Source organism: Haliotis rubra, unplaced genomic scaffold, assembly GCF_003918875.1.
Source record: "Haliotis rubra isolate DU_JTF1 unplaced genomic scaffold, ASM391887v1 Scf175, whole genome shotgun sequence".
Classification (NCBI taxonomy): domain Eukaryota; kingdom Metazoa; phylum Mollusca; class Gastropoda; order Lepetellida; family Haliotidae; genus Haliotis; species Haliotis rubra.
In genome coordinates, this window is record NW_025765725.1 from 786,935 (window position 1) to 814,333 (window position 27,399).

At 43.8% G+C, this 27,399-nt stretch overlaps 2 protein-coding genes and 1 long non-coding RNA gene across 3 annotated transcripts; 1 reads left to right on the top strand and 2 right to left on the bottom strand.

Annotated features, from left to right (window-relative positions):
• On the bottom strand, nucleotides 1–19,990 carry LOC124272997. Its single transcript, XR_006897516.1, has 4 exons — nucleotides 19,912–19,990; nucleotides 13,537–13,540; nucleotides 3,781–3,784; nucleotides 1–12 (listed from the first exon to the last, which is right to left on the bottom strand). It is a non-coding gene; the product is annotated as an uncharacterized LOC124272997 (long non-coding RNA).
• LOC124272996 (putative uncharacterized protein DDB_G0290521) lies at nucleotides 11,801–13,623 on the bottom strand. The gene is made up of 2 exons (XM_046708230.1): nucleotides 13,316–13,623; nucleotides 11,801–13,217 (listed from the first exon to the last, which is right to left on the bottom strand). The coding sequence occupies exons 1-2, from the start codon at nucleotides 13,359–13,361 to the stop codon at nucleotides 12,778–12,780; spliced, it is 486 nt and encodes a 161-aa protein (XP_046564186.1). The 5' UTR covers nucleotides 13,362–13,623; the 3' UTR covers nucleotides 11,801–12,777.
• LOC124272993 (peroxisomal sarcosine oxidase-like) lies at nucleotides 14,311–27,115 on the top strand. The gene is made up of 9 exons (XM_046708228.1): nucleotides 14,311–14,640; nucleotides 15,669–15,809; nucleotides 16,596–16,744; nucleotides 18,111–18,324; nucleotides 21,936–22,118; nucleotides 23,633–23,773; nucleotides 24,915–25,064; nucleotides 26,724–26,799; nucleotides 26,908–27,115. The coding sequence occupies exons 1-9, from the start codon at nucleotides 14,620–14,622 to the stop codon at nucleotides 27,030–27,032; spliced, it is 1,200 nt and encodes a 399-aa protein (XP_046564184.1). The 5' UTR covers nucleotides 14,311–14,619; the 3' UTR covers nucleotides 27,033–27,115.
• The last annotated feature ends 284 nt before the right edge of the window (nucleotides 27,116–27,399 follow it).

Consider the following 27,399-nt stretch of genomic DNA (forward strand, 5'->3'; position numbering starts at 1 on the left):
AGGTATAGAAATCTGAAATCTGATCAAAGAGTTTCAAAGAATCCACTAACTGTTGAAGAAATCAGAACTGCTGAGTATGAGGTGGTGAAGTTTCTTCAAAGATGTCATTTCTCTGATGAGATCAATGATCTTACAGGAGGTCACCCTGTGAAGAAAACTAGCTCAATTTACAGACTCGAACCTGTGATGAACTCTCACGGAATTGTGTGTGCTGGAGGCCGTCTCAAGTACGCCGAAATACCAGAACAGGCTAAGCATCAGATGATTCTCCTAAAGCACATCATGTTGCCAGGCTGATTGGACATCACTATCATGAGCTTCTTGGCCATTCCGGGAGGGAACATGTCTTATCTCACATGAGACAAAGGTTCTGGATTATCAGTGCTCGTACGACAATAAATGAGATTCTGAGAAACTGTGTACATTGCAAGCGTGTTCAAGGTCTGAAGAATATCCAAAGAATGGCTGACCTTCCATCTGATAGGGTTACTGCAGGGCACCCCCATTTACCTATGTCGGCGTGTACTGCTTCGGGCCATTTGAAGTCAAAAGAGGACGGGCTCTAGTGAAACGGTATGGGTGTCTCTTTACATGCTTAACCACCAGAGCTATTCATATTGAGAAACTGGAATCAATGGACACAAACTCTTTCATAAATGCATTACGACGGTTTGAGAGTCGACGAGGAAAACCTGAGAAAATCAGATCTGATAATGGTTCGAACTTCAAGGGAGCACACAGGGAATTGAGGGAAGCAATCAATTCATGGAATGAAAGCAAAATACAGAACTACCTCACACAGAAGAATATTCATTGGGAGTTCAATCCTCCTACAGCATCGCATATGGGAGGCGTTTGGGAACGTCAGATAAGAACGGTGAGGAAAGTTCTTAATGGGCTGTTGAATGGCGACCATGGTCTGCACGATGATGGTCTGCATACATTATTCTGCGAGGTGGAATCTATAGTCAACAGCAGACCGATTACAGTAGTATCAGACAATACAAACGACCCAGAGCCACTGTCTCCAAACCATTTACTTTTACTGCGGTCGTGTCATACAATGCCACCAGGTGAATTCCATATACATGATGTCTATCGCCGACGATGGAAACATATTCAGTTCCTTGCAGATGTTTTCTGGAAGCGTTGGTTGCAAGCGAATACTTACCAACGTTACAGTTCAGGCAAAATGGCGCAAACAGACCTACAACCTTGGTGTTGGAGATATTGTTCTCGTGATGAATGAGAACACCCCACGTAATATGTGGCCGCTGGGTAGAGTTATCAAAACATTCCCTGGCAAAGATGGTCTTGTCAGAACGGTTGAACTTACTTCAAGAGGAACGACGTATGTAAGACCAGTGCATAAACTGTGTCTACTCAAAACAGTGTCTGAGTGACTTGTCTGATATGTGATCAAACACTGAGGATATTCAGTGAACAATTCAGAGAGGCGGTGGGATGGCCTAGTGGTTGGGGCGTTCGCTCGTCACGCCGAAGACCCGGGTTCGATTCCCCTCATGGGCTAATTGTGTGAAGCTCATTTGTGGTGTCCCCCGCAGTGATATTGCTGGAATATAGCTGGAAGCTGCGTAAAACCATACTCACTCACTCACTCGGTGAACAGTTCAGAGACTTTTGATATTATTCTTATTGAGTTATATATTATCTGTAGTTTGATCCGGGCGACTGAGGTCGACTAAAGCACATGGCTGGTGTCACTGCGGTGATTCAATTTTGTAGAGGGTCAAGGGGCCAAGAAAAATTTGTAAGTAGTTGATGGTTATTATTTATATTGATGAACATTGTTGATAGGGTCACAAAGCGTGTTAAGTTTGATGAATTTATATGAGTTTAGAATAATTTCAGTTTTGTCATGTCAGGCACGTGGGTTCGTGTTCCATATTTTCGTTATATTTACAGATACATTGCGTTTATCTGAGTAGTCAAGATATTGATTTAGCAGTGGAAATTGTTCAGCTGTATTTTTATAATTGTTTATTTTATTTATACAGTTTGAACCGTATCAAGTTGAATTCTACCTACGCTGCGGCGTCATGTACAAAAGAGTCTGCGGACAATAATTCAATAAACGTGTTCAAGATGAAGGCCCGACTATGTTTTAACCTCTGCAATAGATGTTGCAGTGCCAAACAAAGATTTTGAAAGTTGGCCAATAAAGCCTAATAGTGCCCGTTTGAACCTTTGTCCTTTTGGGAATGATGAGATCTGTAGTATTTGATTAATTTGAAATACTGTTTCGTTCAACATTGTTGAACATCTCATCTTTATAGAATTGAGTTGGGACTGAATCAATTTAACAAGATGACAAGTTGTATTGTCATTATGACATCCATTGACTGACGTAATGTTAAACGTTGACGGGGTGTCAAGTTGGTACGTATGATGCCGATATTCACTGGCAAATTGAATATGAGCAATGGGTTTGAAAATAACACCATAGTTGACACGCTGTATGATCTCATCGGAAGCAAGAGTAGAAGTAGTAAGCAGCATGAGCCATTGGAAAAAGATCCAGATCTTCAGATTACCTGAGGAAAAAGATACAAGAACGGGTTGAGATAAGTCTGGGGTGAAGTAGAGCGGCCGTCTCTATCTCCTAGCACTATTTATAACACCTAGTGTTAATTGTACATGTTGGGCCAGAAGTATTTCTGCTGAATTGCTTGTCTTGTGGAATCCCTTCCCCGACTTGTGAGTCATGATATGCAGCTAGCAGTTCTTTACGGTCCTGGGTGGGAACTGCCAACTGTGTCACTGAAGAAGGTCTGCCTGGTTTAGCACCTCTGTGCTTGGGGGAGTAGATATGATACAGTGTATTTGTTGACAATGTCATATTCCATGGCACGTCCGACTAATCCTTTAATCTGGGCTTCTGTTTACTCAAGTGGCACTTCTTTCTTCTCCAAATATACTAGCCACATAAAGAAACTGTGCATTGTCAAAATATTATCCCAGTTGATAAGTACGATAACAATGTCAAAGGTACATATAAACTTTAATGGAGGGATCATGAGACCATAACAAGTCTGGAGAATTTCAATTGAAAAGTCAATCACAATCACAATGTCCACAAGCGGGACAGGGGTCAAACGAAGAATCTGATCCCTGTAGCCCACACCAGTAAAGTTGCCCTGAACAATCACCAAAGGAGTTCTTTGGCGTGCTGTTATTCCACCCCAAATCATCACGGATCCACCATCAAAGCGATTCCTCTCCAAGACACAGGCCTGTGCATAATGTTCTCCCACGCGTCTGTAGGCACGTTGACGTCCATCACTATGGGAAATGTTAAACCTGGATTTATCTGTAAAACAACATTTCTCCACCAAAACAAGTGTCTGCGGACATGACTTCGGAACCACATTCGGCGAGCTTGTCGATGACGTTGTGTCCATCCCAGGACTTCGCCGTATCCATCCCAACACAGTTCGACAACGTTTACGTCATCACGGGATCAGACCACGACGTCCCGCCATACGGCCTATCCTGACACAACGTCATTGACAAGCTCGCCGAATGTGGTTCCGAAATCATGTCCGCAGACACTTGTTTTGGTGGAGAAATGTTTTTTACAGATAAATCCAGGTTTAACATTTCCCATAGTGATGGACGTCAACGTGCCTATAGACGCGTGGGAGAACGTTATGCACAGGCCTGTGTCTTGAGAGGAATCGCTTTGGTGGTGGTTCCGTGATGATTTCGGTCGGAATAACAGCACGCCAAAGAACTCCTTTGGTGATTGTTCAGGGCAACTTAACTGGTGTGGGCTACAGGGATCAGATTCTTCGACCTGTGGCAATTCCTTTTCTGCAACGTCATGGCCCTGGGTTAACATTCCAACAGGACAATGCACCCTCCCCCTTCCATACGTCAAGCGTTGCTATGGATTTCTTGCAACACCACAACGTTGACTTACTGCCTTAGCCTGCAAATTCACTGGATCTCTCCCCGAAAGAGCATGTTTGGGACGAGATGGATCGACGTCTACGCCGTCTTCCTCATCCGACAGATAACGTCCTTGACCTTGCAACAGAACTTGAGAGAATCAAGAGAAATGGCGTGACATCCCACAAGCCTTCCTTGCACGTTTGATATGCTCTATGTGTCGTCGATGCACTGCTGTTCTCAATGCCGATGGTGGACATACCCGTTATTGAGCTTGTGACATGGTCGTTTGACCCCTGTCCCGCTTGTGGACTCGTGACGTCATTGTGATTGACTTTTCAATTGACATTCTCCAGACTTGTTATGGTCTTATGATCCCTCCGTTAAAGTTTATACGTACCTTTGACATTGTTATCGTACTTATCAACTGGGATAATATTTTGACAATACACAGTTTCTTTATGTGGCTAGTATATATCAATACAAATTTCCAATTGATTGCTCGGAGAGCTTGAGCCAAAGTTGACTGAAAAGCCATAGGTGCATTCTTTAAGCCAAAAGATAACCGATTGAATTCAAACACCTTCCTGTGTAATAAATGCCGACTTGTGTTTGGTTTCAGGATGCAATGGAATTTGCCGGAATCCACTTGCACAATCCAGAATAGAAAAAAGTTTTGCCTGGGATTGGCCAATTGTATCAATGACATCATCAAATCTTGGTAGAGGATAGTATACCGGTTTCGTGATGGCATTTAATTTTCGATAATCCACGGCAAATCTTAAGGATCCGTCTTTCTTTTCAACCATAACTACTGGTGAGCGCCACCGGGACTCACTTGGCTGAATAATACCTGCTTCCAACATTTGCTCTACCTGTTTAGCACATTCCTGTCTTATCTGAACAGACTGTCGGTAGAAGGGCATCCCGACAGGATCACCACTACCTGTCTCTATCGAATGATAATGAAGATAGGTCTTACCTAATTCCTTCCAGTCTGTGGCAAAGACATCTCTTTCGGTCTGCAGGAACAGATGCAGTTGCCGTTTTTCATTGTCGGAAAGGTCGGAATCACTTAGATCAAACTGAATATGGTCTTTAGCACTGGACTTCACAGTAACAGTATCAATAGATGGGATGGCATTTGACTGCTTGGAATCAGTCAAGGTATGAATGGAGTCTTCCTGAATATGGGAGACTGTTGCTAGCACTCTGTTTCTAGGGATAAATATTTCCTCTTCTGATAGGTTAAAGATGCGCATCCTGGTTTTCTTGCCATGAAGGAAAACTAAGCACTTAGCTCCCAGGATTTGAGATGAGCGTTGCGCAACAGGTTCAAGTAAACAAACACTTCTTGGTGGAGTCCGAGAAAGGATGACAGGGATATCACATTCTTGTTTAGGTGCAAGTTTGCAAGATTTAAGTGATCTAGCAAGGCCAGAGTTAGTTTCTACCAGACTGACAGAAAAGAGGTTATCATAAAGTGAAAATGTGCCGTGACCAATGTCGATATGTGCTTTGTTGATTTCCATGAAATCAAAGACTAAGATAAGTGCATGGTGAAGGTACTAAAAGACATGAAATTTGTGATCAAAAGTGGCATTTGCCACTCTAACAGGCAGTGTGATTGTACCTAACACTGAATGAACTTCACCTCCTACTCCTGTCACATTCAAGAAATCTGTGGGGCCTAACTGCTCTTGCGAATAACCTGTTTTTTTGAAGATAGCTAAGTTTTATACATGATATAGATGCTCCAGTATCTACCAATGCCTTTATCTTTGCTGAGTTAATGGATGCTAATATGGTATTTTTGTCAATTGGGGCAACTAAGTGAACTTCTTCAACTTGCCTGACCTCACCTCGATGAGAATCAGGCACCTTATCCTATTGGGGAAGATTTATTCTTACGCAGACTGGTGTGGTGGCCTTTCATCCTCCATATTCCACAAATAAAGTTAAATGGGGGCATGATTCTGGCGGATAACATCTCTCAATCTTACCACATTTATAGCATCGTTCATCTTCACGCCTTCTCCTGCCGTTGCCTTTCTTGAAACTGGAGTTATTTCCCTTTGATCCATTGAAGTGGGGCTGTTGTCGTGGGTGATGCTGTATGTAGGTTGATTGCTGCCGTTGGCCTTGGCGATTGTATGTCATCTGTTGATGATCTGACTGGAATAGATGGGGGCGTTGACTGTTCAATGGACGATCTGGCCGTGAGTGATTATAGCCATTTTGGCCTTGATAAGGCGACTGGTCCATCTGGTTAGTGTTGTCCTGCCATTGATATGGTGACTGTCCATGATTCATCTGCTGAGCCTGTGTGTGTGCTGCCAATGCTAAAACGACTATCTGGTCAACTTCTTTGGAATCTCCTTGCTGAGTTATGGTGTGGTGCTGTTCAACGAACTTGGCATGTTGTCTTATCTCATCCAGGGACTGTGGATCCTTACCTCTTACCCAGAGATGGTATGAAGGGTGCAAGCCCTTGGTGACATAGGATACGAGGATATCCTTTTGGATGGTGACTCCCAGAATGCGTTTTTGTACCCTGTCGAGGTATTGATCCACTGTCTCCAACTTTCCTTGGTGTATTTTGATGGGGAACACCTGTTGTCCAACAATGACAGAAAGTTATCTAGAGGAGTTTCCTCGAAGTCCTCTGAAAGTGAGTCAAAAAACACTTTTGCTTCGCCATCCAAATGTGAATGGAGAAGCAGTTTTTGACTGAGCTCATCAAGTTTGTGGGCCTTAATTGTAGCCTTTAGTCTCTGCACCCACACTTTAAAATTTTCTCCAGAGGCACCAGAGAACTTTGCTAGAAGGATCGGTAGTGATGGCATTGTATGGGTTAAGTTGACTCGTTCACTTGGACTATCCTGAATATCCTGAGATTCACCGTTGATATGGTTAGTTGGGGGAACTGATGCGGTAGAGTCTTCACCTTCTGCCGGGTAGTCCGGCGGCTGTAGGGAAGCACTGTTGGTGTAGCTCCTCTGTTTTGGCCACGCATTTGAAGGTTGGGATGTTTTGATTCTCCACTAGCTGAGAACGTGCTGTCTCACGGTAATTTTTGCCTTCAAATAAAATATATGAATTCAGGATAATGATGACATCAGAGTTACTAGCGTTTCAAGGTTTACGGAGCAGAGGGGAGTTGTTATAGGGACTAATTCAGGACAGCCATCGTTCAAATATTTAAAAAGTAAAAAACTATGTACTCAAGACATGTGAGACTTTATTGTAATTATTTATATGATGCTAATCTGTATTCTATGCAATCCTTATCACTTCCGCATTGTACATTGACTTGTCAGGCAATGAATTACTGTATATGACATTTATAACCTAATTGGTCATCCCCCTTGGCCGTGTCTGCCATCACATCAACTGGTCAAGGAAGTGCTATTGTTTTTTTCTATCTGTCCATTGTTGAGTCATCGCCTGTCCATTGTTGTCAAAAACTGTAGATATACTTATATATATAGTATGCTCACATCTAGACAATGAAGGAGTACGAGTCCGGTATTCCGACTGTCTGTAGGGACGACCACGAGCAGGTGAATGCCGCTCGTAGGAAACGTCCTGGGGTTGAGCAGGTACTCCGCTCACCACATTTATGTCTTGTGTATTTGTTTGTCATGTAACTAAAGAAGTTTGAACTCAACGTATTCCTTCGTCTTGTCAACGTATTGTACGTACACCTCATCCTAAACATGAGCTAATTCCCCAGTCGACCATATACCACGCGTTGACAATATTTTTCGCACCGAAGAGAGGGAAGTACAATGCCAACCTTTGTTCGCTGTGCTCGCATATAGGAAGACAGGTCATTTTCTATCTATTACGCAACCCAATTTGCGCTACAGTTTGCCTGTGGTCCACGTGATCAATAACACAATCCAGGCTCTAAAGAAATTACCTAAATATACAATTCTTAACGAGTAATAATTAAGGGTGTCCGGGACCACCATGTTTGTGATTCGAAGTAATAAAACCCTGATGCTCCCTTGACTAAGATTTGAAAGTCGTACGACTCTTGCTCGTATCGTTTAATCAAGGTACAACATTCAAGGCCTCGGTAAAGCTTTCAAAGTCTTTTATGGTGGACATGTGGAGCAAATTTCATAATTTCGCGCATCAGAGACAAATATTATGTCCGATGAAATTCCCTGTTTTGACGTGTACCACACGTTCAGTGTTTGCAGTTGAATAATTGCCTTGCCTTAGCATTTGTTTATGACGGGTGCCACTGGTCGGACAGGATACGCTCACTTTTACACCAGCACCTGGTAACATCACTATATGATAGGGGGCGGTGGGGTAGCCTTGTGGTTAAAGCGATCGCTCGTCACGCCGAAGACCCGGGTTCGATTCATCACATTGGTATAGTGTGAAGCCCATTTCTGGTCTCCCCCGCCGCGATATTGCTGGAATATTGCTAAAAGCGGCGTAAAACTAAACTCATTCACTCGTGCTTTAATTATAATAGTTCAGGGCAAAACTATACTTTATTACAAAACACATTGGGGTAGAGCGAACTTTATTTCTTAAATAGAATACAAAACATAAGCCACATTTATCTAATAAAGATTTAACATGATGCATCCAGGGATCAAAATCATTCTCAAAGATACTTTGTACATATGCATAATTGTTGATCAGTTTTGATAATTTCTGCTGCATTCCAGGATGATTAAGTTTATGCCAGTAACAAATAATACGCTTAGCCGCAGTGATACATAAAGGAAATCTTCCGAGTTCTCCATATACCATAAAAGTAGGGGTAGAGTTTCGTAAACCGCTGGCCAATTTTAGAAATTTCAAGTGTGTTTTTTCAATTATATTGAAATTTTCATATGCTCAAGTTTCGCACCAATGGAAAAGAATTTGGGCTATCATAACATCAAATGCCTTAAGTAAACAGTCCAACGGGATATTATGATTTATAGATTTTTTAAAAGACAAAACATTGCTTTGGATGCGCTTGCTGCACGGTTTTGATTGATAGAATAAATTTCCTATTTCTACTAAATGTCACTCCAAGATAAGTATAGTTATCTACAATTTCAACTGGAGATTGTTCAAAGACAAATTTTAGTTTACAATTTTTGGCAGGGCCACTTCCAAATATATTAAGACTTTCGTTTTATCGGACGCCCGAATAACATGGAAAATAATCTGAAAACTTATATTTTGAATATACACAAGATTTGATATTTGCATACATGTTTTGTATAAGCGTAAGAAATTACCTGTAATTCCATTGTTAACTATTTTTTGCCAAAGTCCAAGCCTCCATACATTATCGAAAGCTTTAGAAAAATCAATGAACGCACAATATAACTTTCTTTTACAGGTCTTTAAAATCTGAGTAAGCATGTTCAAAACAAATATGTTGTCGTTTGTGGAATGTTCTTTGCTAAAACCTGGCCTTTACCTTTGTATATAGGTCTAATAGAGCCAGTCAACCATGCTTCAGGCATTATTCCTGTGGAGAATATCAAATTGAAATAATCAACAAACAAAGGACCAAGTAGATCAGAGGAATCAATAAGATAGTCATTTTCAATGCCATCAATACCAGAAGATTTATTTCGTTTTAGCTTTTTGATAGCATGTCACTTTTGTCAAAGTAATATCATCATTTAATATGTGATCATCATAATCTTTAATTTCTTGATCTATTTCAAAATCAGGAGTAGTCTGTTTACTATTGATATAGTTGAAATGTTCAAAGAGTTAATTTATGTCTGGTATTTCAGAATTATCATATTTGTTACTTTTTGTTAGTATTTTCCAGAATTCTTTAGGGGAATGTTTTTGTTTTTTTCTGATCCAGGGGGAGAATTCATTTTATACTTGTTTATATGTTTATTCAGACATTTCTTATATTCTTTTGAACATCGGCGATATTCAGCCTTATTAGAATTCGTCTTACTTTTAAAATACCAACGTTTTGATTTTTGAAAGCATTTACGTTTTTCTCGACATTCTTTTCCAAACCAAGGCTTATTATTGCAATCTCGTGTCGACACTGGTGGAGGCGAGCGTCTCACACCAAATGTTGCACGTGCTGCGTCAGCCAGAAGGTGCGCTAACCCAGAGGCAAAGTCATTGACTGCACGTGCTGGGTCGTCGTGACTTGATGTTGATTGCAATAAATGGATTAATTCCAGGACAGAGTTTTTGTTAATATTATTTACAAATGTTTTGCTTCATTTATGTCATACCGCTTTGGTTTTGTAGAAACTTCTTTAGGTGAATTGTTTGTTACATTTCCCCGCCTATTCTCAGGTTGTTTTGAGTTAGAGTTTAATTCTATATTTAATGAGAAAGTGATGGGAGAGTGAACATCTGAATACAAAGGTGAAAAATCAATAACATCAAAATCAACAAAACATGGAAGACATTGTGGCGAGGATAAAACATAGTCAATTAAACTTGAGTCATTACATGTCACTTTACCTTTATCCTTATCTTTGTATAGTCTCCCATTGCATATAAACATATTAGTGGTTTTACAAAGCTCTATGAGCTTAAGTCCTGAAGCATTAACTTTTCCTAAATCTTAGTTAGCTCTTGTTATAGGGAGAGAAGAGGCATTAAGAATATTTTCAGGTTCAAAAATATCTGTCATAGTTTCAATATCAATATCAAGTTCTTCAATTATATGCTTGTCAACTGTGCAATACTCTTTCAATAGTCTAGTCCTAGCATTGAAATCACCCATAAGTAAAATGTAATCACTCTTAGCAAGCATTTGTAAAATGGATTGTTCTACAAGGGGAAACATATCATCTTTTGCATATCTAGAACTATCTGGTGGTAAATACACATTACCTAGATAAAGATCATTATCAACATTGAGCAATTCTTTAGATATTCTATACCAGATAATATATTCACATTCATGGTTATATAATGAGATATGGTCAGAAAAGGTGTTTCTTACTGCTAACCCAATACCACCAGACTTCCTACGGAAGCCTGGTCTATGGTGAAGATATAATTTGTAGCCTTCAATTTCTAGCTCATCAAGCGAATCTGTTTTTGTTTCTTGTAGGCCAATTATATCAGCTTTGTTTAATAGAGAAGTGAATTCAGGATACTGCAGTTTTCTTCTCAGCTCACATACATTTAGATTGATAAATTTTAGTTCACTGGCAGAACTTGATGAACCATCATTAGTTTGGCATGAAATGCATGTGGACCCGGTTTTTTGTAAATATCTCTTCATCCAATGATCCAATCGATCTCAAACTGTGCAAGTGGATGTTTTGTCAGACAACCTAATCACATTGTAAATCACCGATTTTATGCATTTGTATTAAAGAATCTGTCTATGTAACTGTCAAAAAAATAAACAGCAGAACGCAGACTGATTGCAGAGGGAGGGAGCCAATGACCTGTAACAGCGTCAGTGTTGGGTCATAAAGGTCAACGTTCGTCAATGTAGGTCAGCTATGCTGATGACCCTGATGTTAAAAGAATCTAACTTTGGATGCCTACCTTTTTGTACAAGGTTTTGTTTATTGGTTGTTGGTTTATTTTTCACAATTTTTAGCACGATGTTCTTTTTCATGCCAAGAGCAAAAGTTGTACGTTTCATGTAATCCGACACCTTATAAATCGGTTTGCTACGTTTGCTCTCTTTTTAAACAAAATTCAACACATTTCTAATTAAACGTTTAGCATCATCTGAATAAGCTTTCATGATGACAGCTAGAAGTAGTCAATGTGAATGATCCAAACGGTCTATCACTGTGCAGTGCACAGGTAACTATCATGAACTGCACGTGCATTTACCTTTATGACCCAACACTGCCGCTGCCGTATTCGTAAGCTCTGCATGTTCTTTATAGACTTCGGGAATGTTTCATCGAATATGAAGCGAGACGCAAAAGGGGCTCTCAGGAGTTTCCTTTTAAACTCTTCCTGCCAGGAACAAGGCTCGAGGAAACCTGTACGCCTAACAGCTGTAGTCATGGCCAACGCCGTCCTGAGGTGTGCCAGCAAACCATGAAGTACCTTACCCTGCCACTGGAACAGGGTGGTAAGGTGTTCAATCCTCGACGTATTGTCTTCAGTAAGATTCAAAGCAGCAGCCGAAGTTGCTGAGGCCAACGCCGAAACGGGCTTTAACGTCCTCTTAAGTTCTGCATCAATGGCTAACATCTTGGAATCTTGTACACGATAAGACGACTGTGGAGAACCCGATAAACGTCGGAGAGATTCATCGTGAGCCGCGCCTCCATCGGCAAAATCCAAACTATGTATCTTATAGTCTCCTTTCCGTGACTTAGGAGCCTTAAAAGTCGTATTGAGAGAAAGCTTTGCAAAATCCGCATCTAAAGAAGCCACAGCATCGGCTACCATCGGGTGAGGCGGGAGGAGTAATTCAGGAGAAGTCCTAATAGCTCTCGAGTTGTCACCTGAAGAGGGAGAAGGGCAGTCCGGCAGTCTATCAGCAAACCAGTCAAACACGGAGGATAGGGGGAGGTAGGTACCCACATCTTCTTCCTTTGGTAACGTCTCCTCATTATAGTCGGGAGAGAAATAACGCTCATCATTGTCGTCCCAACACACGGCCGGAGCATTTTAGCGTTGGCCAAAGACAGCAGGCGTCGGGCGCTCTGATGAAACCTGAGAATCAGTGCTAAACGTAACTGTCGGAGAACGTGGTCGTCACAGCGAGCGGCGCACAGGAGGAGGCCTAAAACGGGACCGATGATAACGCCTCCCACGAGTCGGCGACCTAGAACGCCTCTCCCTATCGTTGGAACGTCTAGGTGAGCGAGACCTGGAAACGGAACGACACCGGCGATGACAAGAATCAGAGCTAAGACGAGGGTTCCTGGATCAACGGCGGTGACGAGGAGACCTAGAGCCTGAATGCCTAGAACGCCTGGAACGCTCAGCCTCCTGGCATCGGGAACGCTCTTCCACTAATTGCCGCTGCAAGTCTTCCTCTCTAGACAACGTAGAGACAGGTGTCTTCTTAGGGATATGGAAGCCTGCCAGCGGCGTCGGCATTGGCGTCGGCAATGGCGTTGGCGTAGGCACTGTCGTCGACATAGGCGTTGGCGTCGGCCCTGGCAAAAGCGCTGGTTGAGAAAACAACCCAGCCACATCAGAGCTGAGCGCTGTAGTCGTCGGCGCCGGGAGTGCGCTAGGCGTAGGGGCAGCGCTAGGCGCTGGCACGGCGCTGGCTTGGGCTTCCACTGCAGCCGGCAAGAGGAGCGTCCTCAAAAGCTTCTGAACCTCCGGATGTGATAGAGCATCTGGCCGAGACAAATCAACAAAAGCGCCGGACGGTTGTTGGGGTCAGGCGTCAACATACGAAGCGCAGGGGTAGGCGTCTGTACTGTTGCAGGAGAGGAACGTCCATCCGGCGTCCGAGGAAGAGGGGATCGGGATCCCACTGAAGAACCAGGAGACGACATCTTCCTCTTGCGCTGTGATAACCGTTTCTTCTTGGCTGCTTTGTAGGCCTGAAATCAGCAACAGACAACGGAGAGCAAAAAAAGCAGCGCTGGTCAGGGGAACAGACGACAGTGGCGCTGTCCGGACACCACGGGTGGGGATCCTTGGCAGATTTCTGCACCCTGCAGATGTTACAAAACTGCTGGGTCATGCACAAAGCTGTAACACAAAAAAAAGTGGAAACGTAACAAAACGTAAACACACAACGAAAAAAACCCCTGCAGGTAAAATGGAAGCACCCCCTACAGCAAGAATGGGCACGTCTAAGCAGGCGAGACAGTAGAGAAACAACCAAGATGGCTGCCCCCACTGAGCCGAGAAGCGTGTGATAAAAACACAAAATTAGGCAAAAATATGAAGGAATACAACACCAAGCATGAACATTATGATGAAAGAGACACAGACATAGGAGTATGCAATACATCAAACATGCATCAAGTCAGGACATATGCCCGGAAATAAACAAATTTTAGGATACAGACCCGCACCGAATAGCAGAGCGAGTCTCTGATTGGATAGCGTCTTCTATTATTCCCACCTCTTTTAACGTGCGACTATATTATCCAATCAGATACTCGCTCTACTATTCGGTGCGGGTCCGTAGCCTGAGATTTGTATACTTCTGGGCATATGTCCTGAATTCGTGCGAGAATGGACGGCAAAATTATTGAAAGCTTTAAATGAGAATATAATCACCATGTTAGTGATACGCAAGGTACTTTACAGAGGTCAACTGAGCATAAATTGTGCAGTTTATTCAACGGTCAAAGCGATGGAAGCGTTTGTCAGACCGAAACCCAGCCGAGCCGAGCCGCCATTTTGTTTCGTTTACTGACACATCTTTCTTATATCTTATATATATAGATCATACTTATAAATATATCAGAGTCAGGCGCCTATGAGCCAGGTAGGTGAAGTTTACTTTTATTATATTCTTCACCCTCACAGAGAAGAATAATAAGAAATAAAAAACATACCTACCAAAAAGCAATCAATAACTTAAATCTGAAAGAGAAAGTACGTAACAAGCTAGCGAAAACAAACGTCTGACATGTAGCACGCTTAAAGTAAAAGTGATTTTTGGATAGACCGCGCTTGCGCGAGAGGGGAGACGACGTCACTTCCGTGCCTAAACACTCGTAGATACCTGAGGCAGCCATTCTAGAGAATGGCGAATCAACGACTGTCTGATCTCTTCTAAGCGGAGCTTAAGGTAATATGCATAAGACCTTTGGTAAGGTAAGTTAAAAAATGTCTAATTTGAAAGAGTCTTGTGTCCTGTCTTGAGATAGAAGTTGGTCCTTTAATTGTTTAACATCCCCTTCAATTCTAGTTTTGTCTGTTCCCCAAGAAACTAGCACTGACAAATGAGACACTCTCCTCTAACTTGTCAACCCTCCCCCTCACCTCCTCAAACTCCCTCACACGTATCTCTAACGAGGCTACGTCAGCTTTGATGGATGAAATATCGGCTACGATCTTGTCCAGTTTACTCAGTGTCTTATCCATACCTTCAAGTTTGGCTATAATGAGTGTCATGTCGGGTACCGGGGTGGGAGCGGCGTAGGTGTAGTTGGGGCCAGTGTAAGGTGTGGGGCCTGGGTGGTTGTAGTGTCCCTGGGGGGCAGGGTAAACATGGGGCTGTAATATATGTTCCTGAGAGTACAACGTGTCCATAGATTGCCGTACCAGGTTCCTCGTGCTCCTTTCTTGAGAAGCGGGTGGGCTCGGGGTGTCACCCATATTCGTGTCTGTCTCGCTCACTGACGATAGGGACTCTTTTTCTTCTTGTTAGCCTTTCGAGAATCGCTATGTTTGCCTTTAGACATCTTAGTGGGTAAACAGTTCAAATACTAACCACATAGTGTAACTAGATGTCTCTTGTAGCGCTAAAACTTGTATTTTAAAACAGAGTGAGACTCATAGCAATGTTAACCGCCATGTTGCCACGTCACACCCCTTGTCACAATAATGTCACAATAATAGACTATCGCTATCGTAATAGCTGTATCCACGTCAATAGTCACCCCAGGTTATGACACGACACGAGCGGCTCTGTTTGCAAATGTATCTGGAATAACCTAGCGGCGTATAATGTCAACACACATCACCCAAAGCACGACGACCCATAATACAAGGAAATCTAGCCTTCATTTACGTAAACATCTCCACCTCGCTTAGGACAAATTACACTTTCAAGGACAATAAGACAAGCCGACCCAGCAGCGTCCTAGATAATGAACACGTCTCCATATTTATAACTGCAGCTGCACGTTCTGGTAGATCTGACGCAGTCGACGATGTCTGATGTAGTGTACGACGTTGTGGTTGTGGGAGCCGGCGTGGAGGGGTCGGCAGCAGCCTATTACCTGGCCAAGAGGGGGAAGAAGACCCTGTTGCTAGAACAGGTAAATATTATTTCATAAATCGCTATCCACACGCTTGACCTACATGGTTATGATGAACGTATTCACGTTGAATGTGTGTATGGTAAATACGAAACGGGACATACACGAATCGGTAGAGCTGTAGCTATAGATCATGTTGATTTTCACCTCTGACGATTTGGGATTCGTATCAAATGCTGCAGATTGCTGGTATCTGGGTCTAAATCTCGTCGCCTTATTTATATATAGAACGGAAAAATACGTATTACCTTGGGTCTCCAGACCAGGCCATACCAGCTACAAGCCTTATCTATATATGTGTGCTTCCATGTTGTACACGTGGGTAATTTCACACGAATCAGGGCAACAGGGCAAAGCGTTCGCTCGCTCGCCAACAAGACCCAGGTTCGATTCCCAACATGGTTGCAACGTGTGAAGCTCATAGCTGATGGTATTGTTTAGATATTGCTAACAGCGGTGTAAAACTATGCTCACGCGTATTTTAACTCGTGGCAGAAGATAAGATAAATGATCAAAGCTTAACACCTTCCCTACATTCGTGAAGCAGGATAGAATTACTCGGTGTTTACACACGTTTCCGTGTCTGCTCTATTAGAACAATCTAAGGCACTGGGTCAAAGTCCACAAAGTGTGTACGACAGTCGTAGGATTATGGTAGAAATATAGAGTTACGACATGTCGTAACATTACGAACACTTTGTGGATCGGGGCCTAGAACCACATGACTAGTAATGCGTCTTTACGTAACCGCCTGTGTGATGTGAAAGCCAACCCCTCGTATTTCAGTTCCCCCTTCCACACAGCCGGGGCAGCTCCCACGGTCAGTCCCGCATCACCCGCAAGGCCTACTCCCAGGACTTCTACACAGAGATGATGCATGAAGCCACCGACATCTGGCGGCAGCTCGAGAAGGAAGCCGGGTGGGAGGTGTTCAGGTGAGGAGAGAAGCCGTGTGGGAGGTGTTCAGGTGAGGAGAGAGGCCGTGTGGGAGGTGTTCAGGTGGGGAGAGGTGTTCAGGTGAGGAGAGAGGCCGTGTGGGAGGTGTTCAGGTGAGGAGAGAGGCCGTGTGGGAGGTGTTCAGGTGAGGAGAGAGGCCGTGTGGGAGGTGTTCAGGTGAGGAGAGAGGCCGTGTGGGAGGTGTTCAGGTGAGGGAGGAGAGAGGTGTTCAGGTGAGGAGAGAGGCCGTGTGGGAGGTGTTCAGGTGAGGAGAGAGGCCGTGTGGGAGGTGTTCAGGTGAGGAGAGAGGCCGTGTGGGAGGTGTTCAGGTGAGGAGAGAGGCCGTGTGGGAGGTGTTCAGGTGAGGAGAGAGGCCGTGTGGGAGGTGTTCAGGTGAGGAGAGAGGCCAGGTGTGTGGGAGGAGGTGTTCAGGTGAGGAGAGAGGCCGTGTGGGAGGTGTTCAGGTGAGGAGAGAGGCCGTGTGGGAGGTGTTCAGGTGAGGAGAGAGGCCGTGTGGGAGGTGTTCAGGTGAGGAGAGAGGCCGGGTGGGAGGTGTTCAGGTAAGGAGAGAAGCCGGATGGGGGGTGGGTGGGGTGTGTTCAGGTGAGGTGGGAAGTGTTGGGGTGAGGTGAGAAGCCGGATGGGAGGTGTTCAGATGAGGAGAGAGGCCGTGTGGGAGTGTTCAGGTGAAGTGAGAAGCCGGGTGGAAGGTGTTCAGGTGAGGTGAGAAGCTGGATGGGAGGTGTTGAGTTGAGGCGAGAAGGTGAGGAGAGAAGCCGGGTGGGAGGTGTTGAGGTGAGGAGAAAGGCCGAGTGGGAGGTGTTGAGGTGTGGAGAGAAGCCGGGTTGGAGGTGTTCAGCTAGGAGAGAGGCCGGGTGGAAGGTGTTGAGGTGAGGACAGAAGCCGGGTTGCAGGTATTCGGGTGAGGAGAGAGACTGGATGGGAGATGTTGAGGTCAGGAGAGAAGCCGGTTGGGAGGTGTTCAGGAGAGGAGAGAGGCCGGGTGGAAGGTGTTGAGGTGAGGTGAGAAGCCGGGTGGGAGGTGTTGAGGTGAGGAGAGAGGACGGATGGGAGGTGTTCAGGTGAGGAGAGCGGCCGGGTGGGAGGTGTTGATGTGAGGTGAGAAGCCGGGTGGGAGGTGTTGTGGTGAGGAGAGAAGCTGGGTGGGAGATGTTCAGATGAGGGGAGAGAGTGGGTAGGAGGCGTTGAGTTGAGGAGAGAGCCCGGGTAGGAGGCGTTGAGTTGAGGAGAGAGCCCAGGTGGGATGTGTGTATTCGAGGACTGTGGCTGGGTGAGCGTTATTGAGATAATTGTCTTTTCTCTGAAGCATGACATGTTGATACTGACGCATTATTTCCTCTGTAGACCCACTGGTTACCTGGCGATGGGGGAACATAACGGTGTCTTCCTTCAGGATAACGTGAGTTCCCTCACGCGGCACGGCGCTTCGTTCCAGTACCTCCCACCCCTTGACTTCCGCCGTCGTTACCCCATGCTGGCATACCCCGACAACTACGCCGCTATCGTGGACCCCGACGGGGGAATTCTTCGGGCTGACAAGGCGCTCCTTGCTTACCAGGTGATATAAGCTGAAGTATACACGCATCACCGTCCTCCATTTTCAGGAGCGGACCTTCACTCATGTGCCATATTCAAGTTCACAAAATGGCCGCTGTGATTCTTGCCAACAGTAGCTGGTTCTTTTAAATGAAAGTTTATTTCATCTTAGCAATAGTTATAGGGTATGAAAGTTTTGGGGGTACAAATTTGACTTAACACCTGTTACATTTTGTAAACAAAAGGGGAATAACTCTCAAGTGCTTGGTATGACGTCTGCTCAAAGTGTCATGGCACCTAGAGGGAAAGATCTTACTGCCTATCAGAAAAAGATCATATTAAGTTTGAATTCAGAAGGAAAGAGTGGACGTGAAATAGGTACAATAACTGGAATTAATAGGTTTACTGTCTCTAAATTTCTGAAGAGGTTTTCTCAAGGAGGAAATACAGAAAATCGTCAAAGAAGTGGCAGGAGAAGAAACTCAACTGACAGAGATACTAGAGCTGTATTGAAGATTGTTAAGTGTAATAGGAGAATGTCTCTTCAGGATATATCTTCACTTTGGAACCAGACATCTCAAGTAAGACTATCGAAGAGGACAATACAAAGGCGTCTTCATGCAAATGGTTTTCATAGAAGAGCTGTGAAGAAGAAAAACAGGTTCAAGAGCAGAGCCTTTGCCAGAACACATTTGAGATGGAATGTGAACAGAGATTGGTCTTGGGTAATATTTTCAGACAAGACTCAAGTTGTTTAGTAAAACATCTGAAAGTTTTTGTTTGGAGGACTAATGAAGAAAAGTGGAAACCCCGGTGACTTGGTGTGTATACGGATAAAAATTGCCCCACGTCTCAGTGTGATGTTCTGGGGGTGTATTTGTTTTGCAGGTGTTGGAACCCTTGTCGATGTAGATGGTCATATCAACTCTACAAAGTATATAGATATACTGGACAGCAACCTTTGGCCAGTAATAGCCAATGTTCCAGCATATTGGGGCTATATATTTCAAGAGGACAATTGTCGTCCTGTCCATGTTTCTAGATAGACAATTCAGTGGAAACGTGAGAATGACATTCAGACAATTAATTGGCCTCCTCAGTCCCCAGGCTGTAATATTACTTAAAATGTATGGAGAACTCTGACAATCAGGCTATCAGGGTATTTAAGACATTCACATGAAATAAATACCAAGCAGGATCTGATAGATCATGTTCAAGGTATCTGGACATCACTTACTCCAGAGTACATAAAATCACTGTATTCTACTCTACCTAAGCGAATGAGGGCTGTACATGCAGTAAATGGCTGTATTACTAAATACTGAAAATATCAGGTAAGTGGCTTCAGGCATTATGTTCAAATCAAACTTTATTTACATCCCAGCACAGTTAGTGAAAATTCGGGACGGCCATTTTGTGAACTTTAATATGGCACATGAGTGTATTTATTACCTCCCTTTGCTGGCTCAGCTTTTTCACAGTAGCATTCTCACACATGCCGTTACAACCGAGCTTGCCAGTGTTAAAGATGGTGGTAGAAGCAGCGAAGGTTTGCTCGCTGTGCGACTCCGATTTAGGGGAAAATCACACAGACAAATTGACAGGATACATGTATATGCAAGAACTCCTTCTATCTCTTTCAGAGTATCTCTGCAACATTTGTGTTGCCAAGTTTAATCGGTTAGATAAAAGAAGCGAAAGTGAGTTATGATAGAAGCCTTGTGATTGGTACGCTCAACTTCCCAGCGTAGACACCTGATTGGATAAAAGGCCAGCAAAGGGAGGTAATACAATTATCGAGCCGAGCTGTAGATGCATCCAGGGTACTAGTGGAGATTTATCGGAACGTATACCCTGGAGATTATTGAGGATGATGCTATATAAGACAAAATATATTCATTTTTGTAGAAAAAATAGACCTCACAAACACCCACTACAATTAAATGTAATGCCTTTGAAAGTTTAAAAGACGCCAAATTCTTCGATGTTATTTGCTATCAGCAATTGACCTTTCGGCACATTCAAAGTTATATCCATCACCGTTTTTAATCGCAGTACATTTGAACATGCCAGACAAATTGATAACGCGTAAGGTTTCTAGCAGTTAAAGGGATGGTATAAATCCAGCTAGGGATCTGCAACCGTGCAGATGCACGTGTAGTAGAAATCTCCACGGTCCCTAGTAGTACTAGTATCGTGGCTTTGGTTGCAATTGATCTCTGGCCCCTTTTTATACAGTGTTAGTAACTAAAAGTTTTTTCAATTTTCACATGCTCTCTGACTGGTTTTAAGTATAAAATCTGATAATCTGGTTTTTATCCTGTCCTTTGAGCGAATTTTACATAGATATATAATGTATACTTTTCCCTGGTCATGGCATGGCTGAGATATTGCCGATATGATGTAAATTTTTACTCACTCACTCATTTATTGATTCAAAACATATTAACCACAAGGAATACACCTTACATGAATACATGATAACACGGACAAGTCCATGCATCTCTGCTGATAAAACCGCCTCCGCAGTGTAGTGGTTACAGCGTGCGCCCGGAGAGTGGAAGGTCGCGGGTTCGATCCCCGGCCGTGTCATACCAAAAGACGTTAAAATATGGAACTTGTTGGTCCCTGCCTGGCGCTTGGCATTAATGGGAAAAAGGACTGGTCGGCTCGGAGTCAGTATAATGTGTCTGAGTGGGGTATTCATGCTAAACTGCGGCATGGTATCTCAGTGAGCTAGCACTATAAAACCAGCTTAGGTCTGGGCTAGTACAAGCAGCCACACATACACACGCATGTACGTCGTCATACGAGCGAACTATTCTTAAGTACGACGTTAAACCCCATTTCACCCCACCTCACAGCTGATTAAGTACATCAGTAAAACGGATGTACTTTATCCACAATTATTCTGAAAAATATCAATTCACATCAGTCTGCTTGCTGCTTCATCCATTCAACCCTGGTAGCAAAGACCAGGGTGCCGTTGTGGCAAAGCGATCTTAGCGCCAAGGTTACCGTAACTCCCATTCATTAAGCGCTTAAGATAGTCGTAAGGTTGTTAACGTAGAAATGTATGGCGCTTAAGACTATCGTTAATGTATGGCGCTAAGAGAGCTTCGCTAAGAAAAAAATATAGGCCCTGGTATCATTGGCTTGTCCACCTGGCGGGATACGATAGTACTTATCGCAAGGGACCATGGAGTAGTCTAGAGGTTAACGGTTTATTCGTCACGCCTCACCTCACCTCACCTCACCTCACCTCATAAATGAATAGGGATGTGAAAGGCAAAGCACCGATGACATCAAAACTCGATGGAGAAATATAATACTGTTGAAATACGAGTATTGTGAATATACAGTGCCATTTAGAAAGTGGTCAAATGTAACACATGTTAAAAAATGAACTCGGACAACTGGTAGTCTGGACCACAGACTTTGTGTACCCCTCTCACAAGTGTAAATTGGCACAGCTCCCAATTGTAATCCCAAATATAACATGTGTTACATTTGACCACTTTCTAAATGGCATTAGATATTGATAGCTTTCCGCCGCGGGAGCCGTGCCACATACTGCATGTCTTTGATCACGGTCTGAAGGTGAAGTAACCCATAACTGATTAACTGTTTCAGGGGATGTTCCAAAAATATGGCGGACGGCTTATCGACGGTGCCAAGGTAACCAATATCAGACGTGGTAACATTGTTACCCTGGACACGCCCAACGCCAGTTACCGGGGTAGAAGCGTGATCATATGTCCAGGACCCTGGGCGTCCCATATACTTCGTCCATTTGGGGTCAAGCTTCCACTTAAGGTAATTCTGTTCACCTGGGCATGGCTCAGTAATTAATGTCTCAGCAAGAGGCCTGTTTGGGGAATTGCGAATGTGATGTCTTCAAATCGTCTTTATCCCTTCGCCAGTATCTTTCATTTCGTTAGAAAATATTTACCAGTGTGTCGCTATTGGTCAAACTAGTTTTGTTTATTTGTTGTGTTACGTCGCACTTCGCAATATTCCAGCCATATGGCCGCGGTCTGTAAATAATCAGCCTAGATCAGACAATCCAGTGATCATCATCATGAATATTGATTCGCAATTGGGAAAAGATGACATGTGTCAACCACGTCAGCCACCCGATCCCGTTAATGTAGTCCAGTATATGTGTCGCAGCTTGAAAATACAGAGTAGACCAGCGTACTTTCACAGCCCTGTACCACCCTATTATTGTACGTCCTTGGTAATAGGTTATACAGATTTGCATTGTCTTGTAGGGGCGGTGGGGTAGCCTAATGATCTCGTCACGCCGAGGACCCGGATTCGATTCTCCACATGGGTACTATGCGTGAAGCCAATTCCTGGTGTCCCCCGCCGTGGTATTGCTGGAATATTGCTAAAAGCGGCGTAAAACTAAACTCACTCACTATATTTTGTAAGGGATACTGGGATAGCCAAGTGGTTACAGCGTTCGCTCGTCACGTCGAAGACCCTGGTTTGATTCCTCACATGGGTACAATTTCTGAATTCTTTTCTGGCGTTTCCCATATGGAAAATTGTGAAGATAAGCGTAAATTCCAATGGTTCGCTGTCTCAAGTCTGGTTATTTTTAATACCCCACTCAGACATTATTATACTGACCTGAGCCGACCAGTCCTTTTCCCATTAATGCCAAGCGCCAGGCAGGGACCAACAAGTTCCATATTTTAACGTCTTTGGTATGACACGGCCGGGGATCGATTCCGCGACCTTCCAGTCTCCGGGCGCACGCTGTGACCACTACACTGCGGAGGCGGTTTTATCAGCAGAGATGCATGGACTTGTCCGTGTTATCATGTATTCATGTAAGATGTATTCCTTGTGGTCAGTATGTTTTGAAATGAATAAATGAGTGGAGTGAGTCAAAATCTTCATCATATCGGCAAATATCTCAGCCATGCCATGACCAGGGGAAAAGTATACATTATATATATCTATACGGTGTAAAAATTCGCTCAGCTGAGGACAGGATAAAACCAGATTATCAGATTATATACTTAAAACCAGTCAGAGAGCATGTGAAAATTAAAAACGTTTAGTTACTAACACTGTATATATAAAAGGGGCCAGAGATCAATTGCAACCAAAGCCACGATACTAGTACTACTAGGGACCGTGGAGATTTCTACTACACGCATCTGCACGGTTGCAGATCCTAGCTGGATTTATACCATCCCTTTAACTGCTAGAAACCTTACGCGTTATCAATTTGTCTGGCATGTATTGAAGTATTGAGCATCTAACCAGGTTGTACGGATCTGTGTGTTGTACTGAAGTATTGATTGTCTAACCAGGTTGTACGGATCTGTGTGTTGTACTGGAAGGAGCGACAGCCGGGTAGTCATGGCGCTAGTAAACTGCCAACATTTTATGAAGACAATGATGGTTACCCTATTTACGGTCTTCCAAGCGAGGAGTACCCCGGACATGTGAAGGTAAGGGAAGATACGTGAAGGTAGGGAGAGATACGTGAAGGTAGGGAGAGTTACGTGAAGGTAGGGAGAGATACGTGAAGGGAAGGAGAGTTACGTGAAGGTAGGGAGAGTTACGTGAAGGTAGTGAGAGATACGTGAAGGTAGGGAGAGATACGTGAAGGTAGGGAGAGATACGTGAAGGTAGGGAGAGATACGTGAAGGTAATGAGAGATACGTGAAGGTAGGGAGAGATACGTGAAGGTGCTGGGAGAGATGCGTGAAGGTAGGAGGTAGGGAGAGATACGTGAAGGTAGGGAGAGATACGTGAAGGTAGGGAGAGATACGTGAAGGTAGAGAGAGATACGTAGAGGTAGGGAGAGATACGTGAAGGGAAGGAGAGTTACGTGATGGTAGAGAGAGATACGTGAAGGTAGGGAGAGATACGTGAAGGTAGGGAGAGATACGTGAAGGTAGGGAGAGATACGTGAAGGGAAGGAGAGTTACGTTAAGGTAGAGAGAGATACGTGAATTTGAGGGGAGATACGTGAAGGTAGAGAGAGATACGTGAAGTTGAGGGGAGATACGTGAAGGTAGAGAGAGATACGTGAAGGTAGAGGAGAGATACGTGAAGGTAGGGAGAGATACGTGACGGGAAGGAGAGTTACGTGAAGGTAGAGAGAGATACGTGAAGGTAGGGAGAGATACGTGAACTTAGGGAAGGAGAGTTACGTAAGGTAGAGAGAGATTCCGTGAAGGTAGGGTCCAATAATTCGGAAGAGGATACGTGAAGGTGTCCAAGTTACTCGGTAGGGAGAGATACGTGAAGGTAGAGAGAGATACGTGATATTGAGGGGAGATACGTGAAGGTGGAGAGATATACGTGAAGGTAGGGAGAGATACATGACGGGAAGGAGAGTTACGTGAAGGTAGAGAGAGATACGTGAAGGTAGGGAGAGATACGTGAAGGTAGGAACAGATAACCGTTCCTAATTTCCAAGTTGAGAATCCGGAGCGGAACAGGTGTCTAATAACTCTTCTTTTTGTTTTCTTTGTTATACTGAACAGTGTCATAAGTAGTGTTCATTAGCTGTGAAAGAAAGTGACCTAAATAATATTTATCCAATCATTTCTACATTAGTGAAATTTGTTGCATTTGCTGCAGATCTGTCTTCACCTCGGTCCTGAAATGGAAGCCGAGTCACGTGACCAGGTAGACGCGAAGTGGGTGATTGATCGGATGAGGAACTATGTTCGAGACCACTTTCCTGGACTGGAGCCAGCGCCGTCTATTGTTGAGACATGTATATACACGGTACGGTATTCTACATCATTCACCCATTCTTTCAGTGCCACCCATGAAGATCCGGGTTAAAATTGGTCTGCATGGGTTATGCTTCTCGTAAGAGGCGACTAAAGGGAACGGATTGTCAGGCTCGCTGACTTCGTTAAACAAGTCGTCGAATAAAACATTGCCTAGATCGATGCTCATGCTGTTGATCACTGGATTCTCTGGTCCGGTCTGGATTATTTACAAACCGCCACCATATAGCTGAAATATTGCAGAGTGCGGCCTTAAACCAAAAACAAACAAACACACGTTTCCAGTGCCTTAACATATAAGTCCCTACTGCAATGTTGATGAATAAAAGTTCGTTATAAATACATCATCAGTCTTCATAGCCTAATATGACCCTCCCAGTTAGACAACATATCTTCTACCCTCGACACCCCTCAAGGGGATTCCGGGTGGGAAAAGGCCTCCAACACCCTATGCTGATCGTTTGAGGCGACGTAAAAGACGTCAGAATCGGGGACTTGGTTTATTGAGAGTCGTCGTACCAGGCGTAGATACTAAGCTGCTCATGATATCAATCACCGGATTGGCTGATCGAGACTGGATTAATTGAAGACCGTCGTCATTCGCTTGAATGTTGCTGAAGAACAAACAAACATGTTGGAAACACAAGGGGCGGTTGGGTAGCCTGGTCCTGGGTTCGACTCCTGATGCTGGTGTGATACAAATATTTCATGACTTCGGTAAACATTGAACTCATTCCCTGTATACCTCTGTAGCTGGAAATGTGAATAACGCGCTTATGCTGCGTGAGGATGCTGCTTATAATTCATAAGTATAGTCCGTTTGGCTCAAAAGCGGACCGATGAATTGCAATCTAACTCGAAAACTAATAAACATAAAATACTCAATGAAACGCTGATCATAATCAAAACATCATACCAACTCTGTGAGGTTTTTGAAGAATTGAGGTTTTTGCCTAAAAATAAAAAAGTTGTTTAACAATCTATCATTAAAATATTGACACAGTTCACTATTTGTTACGAGGGAGGAGTGCAGAGAAAGGGACAGCCAGGTGTTCGAGAAAGGATGGAGACGGCACAGCACAGGTTAATGAATAAATTAACCTGTGAACGTGCATCTCGAACACCTGGCTGTCCCTTTCTCTGCACTCCTCCCTCGTAACAAACAGTGCACTGTGTCACTATGCCAAACGGACTATTTTTATAGTGCTTTCTCGTGATATAATATTCAGCATTCGTACGTTCAATGGGCTATTCAGATCATTGTTACTGGAAATTTAAAAATGATATCATAATATTACCCAACATTTGTGCGGAGAACCGTGCAACATGTGGTTGCAGTTATACAGAATCAGAGCCCGATGGGCTCCTAGGTCTGTTTGTTGTTTAACGCCGCACCTACCAATTTCCAGCTTTATAACGGCGGTCTGTAAATAATCGAGTCTGAACCAGATAATCCAGTGATTGACATCGTGAGCATCGATCTACACAGTTGCGAACTTGCGATACGATGATATGTGTCAACCAAATCAGAAATCCTGCCCACCGGACCTGGTTAGTCGCCTCTTGTTACAATCATGGGCTACCGCAGACAAATTCTAACCCGGATCTTCACGGGTTAAGACTCTTATCATTAGCAATCATGCTGTTTCAGAACACGCCTGACTGTCACCCTGTCATCGACTACCTTCCCAGCTCCCGCAACATCGTCCTCGGCGCCGGCTTCTCAGGTGGGTCAAATTATCAAATTGTAATTTAAATAATAATTAAATTCGAAAATCTAATGTTTCATGGGTAAATATTACAGACATGCATATGATAGCTGTCTTCTCTTCCAGGTCACGGGTTCAAGTTGTCCCCTGTGGTGGGCAAGGTACTGGGTCAGCTGGCGTGTGGGGAGACGCCCTCGTACGGCCTTACCCCCTTCAGGATAGACAGGTTCCCCCCACAGGCTGGCCTCTGATGGGACAGACCGATAACTGGTTCGTGTGTGATAATGGTTCATTCAGTGACAATAAATGACAACAGTTACTGTGGAACCAAGAAGATTTGGTTGTTTGTTGTTTTGTATTTTATGTTGAAATTCCGAAGTTGTTTGCAGTATGTTGCGTGCTGAATATCGTCGTATTGATGAGTGAGTGAGAGAGTTTAGTTTTACGCCGCTTTTAGCAATATTCCAGCAATATCACCACGGGGAACACCAGAAATGGGCTTTACACGGTGTAGGATAAAGCACGACTCGAGAGGTTATGGTTGGGAAAGTAAGATCCGATGGTCGAGGGCTTACTTTCCCAACCATAACCGAGGAGGAGTGCTTTATTATACATATA